General features: G+C 38.0%; 1 protein-coding gene across 1 annotated transcript in view; it reads right to left on the bottom strand.

Moving 5' to 3' along the window:
* Positions 1-12,335, bottom strand: part of LOC148097076 (L-rhamnose-binding lectin SML-like) — a 30,793-nt gene that overhangs the window by 516 nt on the left and 17,942 nt on the right. Inside the window, exons 6-10 of the mRNA XM_087833468.1 lie at positions 5,604-5,648; positions 5,375-5,513; positions 5,182-5,285; positions 4,636-4,721; positions 4,377-4,511 (exon numbers count right to left, since the gene is read on the bottom strand). Coding sequence (XP_087689594.1) covers positions 4,377-4,511; positions 4,636-4,721; positions 5,182-5,285; positions 5,375-5,513; positions 5,604-5,648 — 509 coding nt within the window. The remainder of the gene's footprint in view (positions 1-4,376; positions 4,512-4,635; positions 4,722-5,181; positions 5,286-5,374; positions 5,514-5,603; positions 5,649-12,335) is intronic.

The following is a 12,335-nucleotide window of genomic DNA, read 5'->3' on the forward strand; positions in this document are numbered from 1 at the left end:
GTCCCTTTTTTCATCACATGTGCTCCACAAGTAACACCTGGCTTATTGGATTACCTGGAGCCTGGAATTCATTTTTGTCTTCTAAGAATTTAAATTGGTGATCAAGAAACATGACAACTAAGAGGCTAACAGAAGATATTGAAGAAGTTAAGAAGTCTCTTAACTTCATGTCAGAGGAATTGAGTAAGGTGGTGAAACAGCAAGCAGGACTACTGGACTTAATTGAAGAAGTAAGACAACTGAAGATTGTGATTAAGGAAAAAGACAAGAAGATTGAAGAGCTGGAAAAAAGAGTTGAAGATTTGGAGCAGTATACAAGAATGGAAGATGTGATTATTTCTGGACTAAAGACAAATCACTACACCTATGCACGGAGTACAGCAGGTGACAAGGAGGGGGAAGATGCACCAAGAGCTGAAAAGGATTTGCTTGAGCAGCAAGTTATTCAGTTTTTCAAAGACAAAGACATTCTTTTGGATAGCAAAAACATAGCTGCATGTCATACTATTCCACAAAAACATACCAAGATGCCAACTATCATACTACGATTTGTGAACAGGAAATATAAAGTTGAACTGTTAAAGATGGGAAAGAAGTTAAAGGGAACCGGCGTATATGTGAATGAGCATCTCACCAAGAGAAATGCTGAAATTGCACGACAGGCAAGACTATTGAAGAAGGAAAGGCACATCCAAGATACCTGGACCAGGAACTGTAAGGTATTCATAAGACTTAATGGGACACCAGAACAAGCTAAAGTAATTGTTGTCAGAGACATTGCAGATCTTGAGAGATTTAAACAAAAGAAATAGAGTTCAGTGTAGAAAAGAATTGTGCTGCTGACTGTGATATGAACAATATTTGATAAGTGTGAGAAAAATAACTATGCATGTGAATGTGTGAACAAAAAAAAAAAAAAGGCAAAAAATGGAATATTTTGGATCTTATGATTATAAATTTTATGAGTTGGACAATAGTATTGATCCAGATATCCACCTCTATCAGAATGTTGATATGACATGTGAATATTATAATGGGGAAGAGTTGGATCCCAAGTTAAAAGGTTTTTCATTAATCCACTTTAACAGTCGGAGTCTTTACAGTAATTTTTCTAAAATCAAAGCGTATCTTGATCAATTCCAAAATAAGTTTGCAGTGGTAGCAATTTCAGAAACATGGTTGAATGACGACAAAGAATTGCAAGATGGACTAGAGGGCTATGCAATGTTTTGGCAAAATAGGAAGAATAGAAGAGGAGGAGGTGTTGCTATGTTTGTTTTTTCATATCTTAAATGTAAAGTTGTTAACAATATGACTGCTGTGATTGATAACTTGATGGAATGTTTAACCATTGAAATTCAGGTTGAAAGATCGAAAAACATATTAGTTAGCTGCATTTATCGTACACCTGCATCCTGTATAGATCAGTTTACTAAAGAAATTTCTGTAATATTAGAAAAACACAAGGAGAAGGTGACTTTTTTTTGTGGTGATTTTAACATTGATCTATTGAAGGTAAACGACCATAATAAGACTTCAGAATTTATTGATACAATGTTTAGTTTTGGATTCCATCCGTTGATTCTAAAGCCGAGCAGAATAACGATGGATAGTGCCACTTTGATCGACAATATTTTTGTCAATAAGATAGACGGCAAGATACATAGTGGACTGTTAGTCACAGATGTAAGTGATCACTTGCCTGTCTTTTCAGTGTTCGAAATGAACAATCAACTTCATTTTCAAGAGGAAAAGAAAATTGATTACAGTGGTAGAATAAAAACACCAGAACAAATTGCAGCTTTTAAAACAGACTTAGAAAATTATGACTGGCAAAAAGTTTATGTGGAAGACACTAATGATGCATACAATGCATTTTTGGATATATTTTTGTCAATCTATGACAGCCATTGTCCAATTAAAAAGTTTTCTGGAAATTATAAAAAGAAAAAAACATGGTTTACACAAGGCCTGGAAAGAGCCTGTAAAAAGAAAAATAGGTTATACAGGATTTTTTTGACAAATAGAACAAAGGAAAATGAAGACAAATATAAGAAATATCGAAATAAATTAACATCTATTATGCGATATGAAAAGAAAAGATATTATGAACAGCTGCTTCAAAAACATAAAAGTAATATTAAGGCTACCTGGAGTGTATTAAATAGGATAATAAAAAATCAACATAATATATGTTCTCCAACACGTATTGTAACAAGAGGTAATGTAGTGATTGAGAAGACTGAGAGCATTGTTAATGAATTTAATGATTACTTTGTTAATGTAGGTCCCAACTTGGCAAAAGAGATTTCTGTACCAGGAGAAAATGATGAAGTAGATTCTACTTCTTCTAAATGTAGCTCAATGTTTCTTGGTGGAGTCTGTGAGAGTGACATTGTAGAAGTGGTGAGTAAATTCAAGAGTAAAAAATCCATGGATTGTGACGACCTTGACATGTCGCTAATTAAAGAAGTTCTTCATAGTGTCCTTCAACCGTTAACATATATTTGTAACAAATCATTTCAAACTGGAATTTTTCCAGATAAAATGAAAATAGCCAAAGTGATCCCACTATATAAAACTGGTGATAAACAGATTGTGTCAAACTATAGACCGGTATCTTTACTGCCTCAGTTTTCAAAGATTCTTGAAAAACTATTTGCAAACAAACTAGATTCTTTTATTGATAAATATGATTTATTGAATGATCATCAGTATGGGTTTAGAAGAAATCGCTCAACATCTCTAGCTGTGATGGAATTTATTGAAAATATTACAACAGCTGTGGATGAAAAACAGTTTGGAATAGGTGTGTTTATTGATTTACGTAAAGCCTTTGATACGATAGATCATTCTTTACTTTTACAGAAGTGTGAAAGGTATGGTTTAAGAGGTGTTGTACAATTTTGGTTAAATAGTTACTTGAATAATAGGTTCCAATATGTGAGTATTAATAACATGAAATCTAAACTTAGAAAAGTAACTTGTGGAGTTCCGCAAGGATCTGTTTTGGGACCTAAATTATTTTTACTTTATATAAATGATATTTGTACAGCCAGTGATACTTTAAAATATGTGATGTTTGCTGATGATACAAACTTATTTTGTTCTGGAAAAGACATAAAGAAATTACTGAAAACAGTGGAAACAGAACTCATGAAGTTAAATAGATGGTTTGTATTTAATAAACTATCATTGAATGAAAGTAAAACAAAATTTATGTTATTTGGAGGTAGTAAAAGTAATATCAAAGTAAAATTGAATTTAAATAATGTGGAAATTGAAAGAGTATATGAGACAAAATTTTTAGGAGTAATTATTGATGATAAACTTTGTTGGAAGCCCCACATAGAACATGTGAAACGGAAATTATCCAAGTCTATTTCTATTCTTTATAAAACAAGAGATTTTTTGAATAAAAACTACCTTTATTTATTGTATACTTCCCTTTGTTTGCCTTATATGACCTACTGTGCAGAAATTTGGGGGAACACATACAAAACATATTTGGATTCAATATTTAAATTGCAAAAAAGAGCTATTAGAATAATAAATAAAGTTGGATATAGGGAGTCCACCAACCAGTTTTTTGTAGGATCATCTATGTTAAAATTCATGGACATTATATATTCTAAAACTTTAGAAATGATATATCGTGTGATTAAAAAGAATGTTCCAATTTGTATTTTAAGTATGTTTCAACTAAGAGATGGAAAATATGATTTGAGGGGGTCTTATAAGTTTGAAATGCCTAAAGTGAGAACCAATGTTAAGTATAGATGTGTGTCAGTTTTGGGAGTGAAATTATGGAATGGACTTAATGATGAACTGAAGATGTGTTTTTCTTTGTCATTCTTCAGGAAGATTTTAAAAATTAGTATTATACAAGGTTATAGAAATTTGGTTCGTTAAAAAAGGTTTGTGTTGATTTAATTTCTTAATTTCTTGATTTATCATTGATTTCTTTTCAAACTGTTATACAACTTATTTATCAATGCTATTTATTTTCTTGGTTAAGGATTTGATTATTTCTATGGGGGTAAGGGATAGGATAAGTATAAGCCATAAAGCTTCAGCCTATTCCTTTTTCGGTTACTGTTTGAGTACTTTTATGTAAAATTATAATCTGTTGTTGTTGACTGAAATAAACATTTCAAATTCAAATTCAAAATTCAAATTCAAGGTTCATTTTGTTTGTGGAGGTAAAAAATGAAAAGAAAAGTCAAGTCAACAGCAACATCTGTCTCCAGGAACAAAGTCCTGATTAATCCGTCTGTCACATGTTGACCTTTGAATCAAACTGATGAATATGAAGAGAAAAATATGAAAAATCAGAAACAGCTGCAGCTCATCCTCTTTATCTATGAAACACTTACATTCTCTCTGTCGTTGCCTCCAACCCAAGCTCGTGTATACGACCCTGCTGCTGTGCGAGTGAGCTCTCTGATGAAGGTGTACTCAGCTGTGCTGTGGTATGAGGCCAGATGTCCACCGAGTGTCTGACAGGAACTCTGAGGAGGAAGATGAGGTGCACAGAAGATGAAAAGTGTGAGAATGCATTTAAAATCAGTCAAAGACAGAAACTCTTTATATCATCAGTGATGCAGCGACAGCTGCTGTTATTTCCTAATGTACCTCAGCATCAGTCCAGTTCTTCATGCTGCTGTTAAAGATGAAACAGCGACCTCCAAACCAAGTCCAACCAGGAGGGCAGGAAGGAGCTGCAGCATGATCTTAAAGTTAAAAGGTCAGTGAACAGATTAATGATTGTTGAGAATGGAAAATGTTTTATAGACGTGCTTTATCTTTGCTGCTAATGAATCAGCATCTGAGTCCACGTCAAAGAGAAGCATCCAATCCTCTTATTTTAGCTGCTGGTTCTTTAACTGACTGACCACAGCAGCAGTGATTATTTAGTGCGACACAAGCAGCAGTTCAAGTGTAATTTATGAGTAATTAAATCTGATTAATACAGAATTGATTCTGATTTATTCTCAAGAACTTTTTGAAAACTGTGATTTCAATCCGTTCACTCAGGATCTGCAAAAGAACTGAAAACGTTTTCATGTCTGATAATTTCAGTGACTTCTTTATAACAGAAATATGAATTCTTTAATAATGATTAATAATTATCTGTACATATAATTGAATTCACAGAGTCATGAAGTTTAAAGTTCTTACCCTGACAGTCATAAACCACCTCCAGGTACTTGTAGGTGGTACCACAACGGTCTTCAAACACTGTGTTTGATGCTCTAACAGTACAGCTGTTCTGCCAGTTACACCTGTGAATGGAGGTCAAAGGTGAGTCAGCAGAGGACTGAAGTACGCCGTGTCATCTGAGAGAAGATGGAAAGAGAGTCAGTATCTGTACCTGTTAGTTACATATTCTTTACTACTGGGACTCGAACAGTTAACATTTTGGAGATCAGAGACAGGACGTCCATGAGAGCATGTGGTGTTGTCACGGCGACCATAATTCGCCCAGGAGACGACTATAACCTGTCCTTCACCTGAGGAAGAGTTCATAAACTGTAACCATGTTTGTAGTTCTATCAAATGAATCCACTAAAGTTACAATAAATGAGAAAAATAAATCTGACCACACTGAAGGTTCGCCTGAGATCCTTCACATGTTACACTGTGGTCTGACAAAGAAACACATCACATTAGAAACTGTAATGATTCATGTACAGATGTGACTGATTATTAGTTTATAATCACAGATGTAACAGACTCTCTGAGACAGGGCCGTGCAGAGAGGTTTAAAGGGGCGGGTGCTCAAAGTTAAAAAGGGGCACATTGAACCAGGCTGAATAACAACAACACACATTCATCAAGAATCTAATATGGGCAACAAGGCAAAGCAAACGTAGCCGATGTTTTACTTGATGGGTACAATGTTGCTGTTGAGGGGTTGCTGCTGCTACTGCTGCTGATAGTGCTGCTGCTGCTGATAGTGCTGCTGCTGCTGCTGCTGCCGATAGTGCTGCTGCTGCTGCTGCCGATAGTGCTGCTGCTGCTGCTGCCGATAGTGCTGCTGCTGCTGCTGCCGATAGTGCTGCTGCTGCCGATAGTGCTGCTGCTGCTGCTGCTGCTGATAGTGCTGCTGCTGATAGTGCTGGAGGGCAGGGCTGTGCTGATCTGAGACTGTAGACATTAAAAAGTCCATAGGAGAGATGGTAGCTGAATAAACAAGTGTCATGAGATGATAACAAAATGCAAAGATTGGTGACAGCGCTTGGAACCATAAGGCAACAAAAACTGTGAGAAATAAACTCGGCTCTGCCTGTGAATCACTCTTTGCTTCTCTTCTTCCTTCCATCCCATCATCTCATATATCACTCTCCACTTGCTGTCTATCTGAGAACAAGGCACAACTTGCTATTGCAATAAAATATAATTTAAAAATCCACACCTAACAACTCTTGCACTTAATCTATAATAAAATGATGAGAGAAAAATGTTATAGCTGGTACAACTGGTACATGTGCTCTTTGTAATCCAGCTGCTGAGGGATCCACAGCCTTTAGTAGCCTCACACAGCTCTACTGTTTCCTCCTCATGTCCTTACCAGCCATGTCTGGACAATGTTATATCATGAGTAATATTTTTTTTAAAAATCCATCTAAATAAAACACACACACGCACACACAGTGACATTTTAGACCTTCTTCAGAATACTGTATATACTATGGGCATCACGGTGCTGATCCAGAATCCTTACATTATTATTTATTACTAGAGCTACAATAATAATGCAATGAGGAGGGGGAAGTAATAAATATGAAATAATGTATTTATGATTCCATTTGTTTCACTATCCACTCTGTGCAGGAGCAAAGCTTATTACATGTTTAAACTGTAGAGATATAATCATTTTACTGCTGTAAAATCCAAATTTTGTCTTATTTAAAATATAAATCTAATATAATCTGCTTCTTAATGTTTGTTCTTTAAAATACAGCGTGTGTTTTTTAAATATATTATAATTATAATAATGCATAATTATGTGGACATGCATATTAGATCGTTTTTTAGTGAAATATAATCCCTCCAGAAAGGCAGGAAAAGCCCGGAAACTTACTTTAAAACTAAATATGTTCCCTAAAACGGTGACAGAGCTACAGACCCATGACAGCCTTACACAGTGAGCCAGCAGCTATGACCAGCACACCTGTGCAGTTAATAAAAGGACAGGTAATGTTTGTCGCGCTGTCGCACACACAGCACGCTCGTTTGTTTCAACTTACCAACGTGTACATAATAAGCTAATACTCCTGTGTGCTACACACTACAGTGTACGCTGTACACCTACTTACTGGTTTTGTCGCATCAGTCTGTGTCTCTGAGTTAATTTGTGTTTCTCCTGCAGCTCGGGACCGCAAAAAATGCGCGTGCTCTTTGTGAGCTCGTTCCCGGCTCGTAACCAGCGCGTTCTGCCGTCAAGGGCGATCATTGGTTAAATGTGATCATGTGACTGATGCAAGCCAGATCCTTTTATTTAGCAAAACTGTGATTAATAGTTAAATATTATTGTTGAGGAGCACAGACAGGACTCCGCACCCACACTGCACACAAAAAATTAATAATATTTTTTTTAAAAAGTTGCCTCAACAAAAGGGCACTTTGGGCACCCATCAGGAAAGGGGCGGGTGCTCAAGCCCCTCTAGCCCCCCCCCCCGCACGTGCCTGCTCTGGGACGCAGTTGAAGGTGATGTCCAGGTAGGTGCAGACGCTGCGATTACAGGTACAGACCATGTTTGTATTTATTTCACACACTTCCTTCAAGTCACAGCTGCAGGGAGACAAAAAGCAAATTTCCAGGTTTATTGAAGTGATCAGTTCATGATTTCTAATATCTGCATTCATTTGAACTGCTGGTGCTTTTTATTGTAATCAAAGCAGTTAAACTACCCGACAGTGTTCACCTTTTCTTGATGAAGTCCAGATCGTGAAGCTGAGAGCAGATTTCTTTATCTGCACATCTGTACAAAACTGACTGCACAGCCACCACTCCACTGCCTGTTACACACACAATGAGACAAAAGGACACATGAAATGTTAATATCAATAACGCAGGTTTAAGACACTTCGGCTTCACTTTACAGACTCAGAAGTTGCAGTCAGATCCTAAATGCTTCTGCTCTTGGCTCTTGATGGAGGCGGTCACACTTTCTCCCTCTCTCTTATCTTTCCTGCTTGGCTTCTCATCTGCTTTGTATAGTCTTGGATATTCTCTAACCTTAAGAGAGTCTCAAAGACTTGTTCTCTGAAACATAAAGAAGAATTATGGATTTGAGCCCACCCTCCTGGGCTTGGGAGAGCCTGATTGTCCTGCAGAGACGTTTGCTTTGCTAGTTCTGGCTGATTGGAGCTGGCTCGGCTTATCGAAGAACAAGAAGCAGCTACAGCTGTTCAAAACCCCTCAAAGCTGGCTGACATGATAGACGATGGGCAGGGCTGTGAGTACTCAGACTGTGTTTTTTTAACGCAATATGGAGAAGATCTTGAAGAAGAACAACGAGAAGAGACCTGGTGACCAATGATGGACATTAGACCAACTGTAAAATTGGAAGCAGTTTGTTCGCATTAACCAAAACAACTATCATCTTTATCTGTTGCAGGTGACTGTGTAAAATAGGTGACTGTGTAAAAATGAGATTCATTTCCTACGATGGTCACCTTTGAGCGGGAACATCACAGATGTAATAAAACAATCAAATTTCATTGAAACAAATAATCATCACTTTTATAAGTTCAAGTGCACAGTGTGGAGGATGTCATAAGGCCTTGAGGCAATCAAATATTTATCAGTGTTTTAAGTTGTAAATTGGTCAGATTTGACCCGAACATGACACGAAAGTTTGAATATAATTCTTTTATTAAACTTCATGATTTGAAGCTGAGAGTCTGCACTTCAGTCACATCCTGACTGTCCAATTTAAGATCCACTGTGGTGATGTACGGGAGCAAAAACAAGTCACTGGGCATATTCTTATGGACCTGACTTTACATCCAGCTTTAACGTACAAACTACACCCTTCTTACCACAGCTCAGCTGTAGGACACTGTCGACGTTAAAGGTGATCACTCTCCTTGTGGATATGGCCGTCACATTGGAAGGTAAAGCGAGCTGGGCTCTGGTAAACCCTGTAATAAAAACTGAATGCATGAATATAATTTTATACATATTTTCCAGTACAGCAGCATAAACAAAAACAAACTAGACTATCAATATATGTTAAGATATGAGGAACAGCACAATATATACAAGTCACCGAGTAATAAATACTCAGGGTTGACAGATATGATTATAAATACATATCAACAAATTAACTGCAACATTACAGAGTAAGAAAGAGTGTCTGCAAAACTATTGCAGTGTTTACATTGTATTAAATGGAGGAGTTGTACAGAATAATCTCAGTCTCTCACTGAGCGACTACTTTTAATTAACTGCTTTAGCCCACTTACAATGAAAATTTAAAAAAACCTTGTTCATGTGTAGCATGTTAACACTATTGGAAGGAAAAATAACTTGAACTCCAATTTTGAAAACACAACTTTCTTTTATTAAGCTCTGACTTGTATTATGAGTCTGTGGTCTGGGAGAGAGTCCTGTAACTCTGTCTGCAAAATATAATGACCAATGTTGGACAATTATATAGTTCTTCTATAGTGTTGCAAACAACAGTTTTTTGCAGCTGTTTACCTAAAAATGCAGCCAAGGTGTTTTTTTAAAAAAAATAAACATTTCAAACTATTTACAGAACAATCAGCTGTTCTGCATCAAATCTGATGCCACACAAATTATTTTTGCCACTCCAAAAAATCATTTCTGTCCACTATGAGATGAAGGAGAACAACAGCCTGATACCTGCAGGCCTGACAGCAGCAGATGTATCACTGCTGTAACACCTGTAACATTCAGCAGTCGCCTCATTGTTCTGACACACACAACAAAACTATTGACTACACTACACACTAACTACACACTAACTACACAAAATTTGTGCTAAACGTCACAAATCTCTCACATCTCAAAACACGCAGTCACTCCTAAAACTTCCCCCTCCCTAAACATTTAAATGTCATGTTGCCATATCATTTTGTGATTGGTTGACATGGCACATTTTTCCACCAATAGGAAAGGGCGGGGTTTTTGCTTTAATCTTTGCTCACAGGCTTTCGAGCGTTTTCCTTATAAAACGCAGTTTTTCCCGTTTCTTCCTGCAGTAAATATAAACAACGACAGTATTCAGGAAGAAAAACAAACATTGCAGATATTTTATCATAACTCTGGTTTTACGGCCGATCAACACAATTTAAAAACTGGTATAATGTCCACACTTTGTCCGTCAGTTGTTCGTCTGTCCTGCTCACATCTCCAATGGTTGTACACGTTGTCATTAACTTCACTCCACATCAGCCGCTTTGCTAAAACACCGGTGTCGGCACATGAGGACGCTGTCATAGGCTGTCAGCGACGTTGATTAGCTGCGTATATACGAATGTGAATTGCATCATTGGCTGGACTATGGGATAAGGTGGCATCGCTCTGATCCCATACGGGAGCAGCCAGTCACTGACTAACACTGCGAAACACAATTGTTAAAGTTTTAATTTTAATTTCAATTCAGGTTAGATTTTTTTTTGTGCGCAACGCAGATTTTCTGTGCGCAGAGACCTGCCAGCAGTGCGTGATTGCACACACGCGCAGCTTAGAGGGAACATTGCCGACAACATTACTGGCCTTGATCAGTTTAGTCAGTCTGTTGGCATCTGCGAGCATCAACCTACTGCCCCAGCATGCAACAGCGTAGAGGATCGCACTGGCCACAACAGACTCTTGGAAAATCCTGAGCATTGTCCTACAGATGTGGACGGACCTCAGTCACCTCTAAAAATAGAGTTGAATCTTGCCCTTCCTGTAAAGTTCTTTCGTGTTTTTAACCCAGTACAATTTATTGTCTATGTATACTCCGAGGTATTTCTAGTCCTCCACGACGTCTAGATTGACCTTGTGGATTGAAACAGGGGTCAAGTGTTTCCTGGTCTTCCTGAAGTCCACTATCAATTCCTTGGTCTTTGCCACGTTGAGCTGCAGATGATTCTGCACCCAGGAGAGTTGGCCTGATGGGGCTGGTAAGCAAACTGAAGCGCATCCTGATGTGGTCTGAGTATGGGTCGAAGCTGGTCCAGGATGAGTCTTTCCAGGGTCTTCATGATGTGGGAGGTCAGTGTCACAGGCCCGTTAGTCTAATTTCTCCCAGCTGTGTCTCCCTCCTGTTGCCCATTCCCAGATTACTTCCCAGTGTATTTAAGCCCTGTGTTTCTCTGTGTCAGTGTCGCGTCGTACCCTCTTTATGCTGTGTGTTTGCCTCCTGTGCCTGTTTAGTTTCTTTGTTAGTTTCTTAGTTTCTTACCCTTAAGGGTACATCTGTCACCCTCTTACAATGCTGTGATTGCAGCCATTCCCCAACTCTCTGTGAATGGGACTCATGACCATTGATCAAGATCAGTGGTTCTTGATCAATGGTCATGAGAATTTGCATAATTATGATCAAGGAACTGACCTCCCAGCCCATTGTTCCTCAGTGGGCTGGTTTCAGTCATTATGCAAATGTTCTGTTTATAAGTTTTGGGGAAACCTGCAGTCAGCTGAGACTGAAGACACTTGGATGAGTGACGAAACGTTTCTCCCACAAAACGCTACGTCCAATGAACAGAATCAACTTTTGGAGATTTACTTACCTGGATGATTGAGGATGCATCAAGACAAAACATGAGAACTAAAAACGCTGGGTCGAAACGACCCAGGACCATAACATTAAGTATCTGTGAATTATGAGCAAACACTACAACTTTTACCTGAGGTCATGAGTAAATACGCTGCTCCCAGCACTGAAAGACACAGACAGAAACATCAGTGTTGGACTGTGTGTTGAATACAGTGGATTTATTTAACTTAATTTCAGCTTCATTTGAATAGTACAAAAAAGGAGGAACACACACATGTAAACGAAGCACTCAAAATATGTGTTATCCTAATTGTTTATAAAGTCAGCAAAGAGGCACAGAAAAGAAGATCAGACACCAGCGAGGGAGGATAAGAAGGACAGACGCAACAACATTGTCATCCCCTATGTAGCCGGTGTATCAGAAAAACTCTGGAGAGTTTTCTCCAAGCATGACATCCCGGTGTACTTCAGACCCAGCAACACACTCAGACAGAAACTGGTTCACCCGAAAGACAAAACTCCAAAACACAGACTTAACAATGTGGTGTATGCTGTACAGTGCAGCGAGGAATGCCCAGACCTCTACATTGG

The sequence above is a fragment of the Neolamprologus brichardi genome, chromosome 20 (assembly GCF_056152115.1).
Source record: "Neolamprologus brichardi isolate AB-2024 chromosome 20, ASM5615211v1, whole genome shotgun sequence".
NCBI classification, from domain to species: domain Eukaryota; kingdom Metazoa; phylum Chordata; class Actinopteri; order Cichliformes; family Cichlidae; genus Neolamprologus; species Neolamprologus brichardi.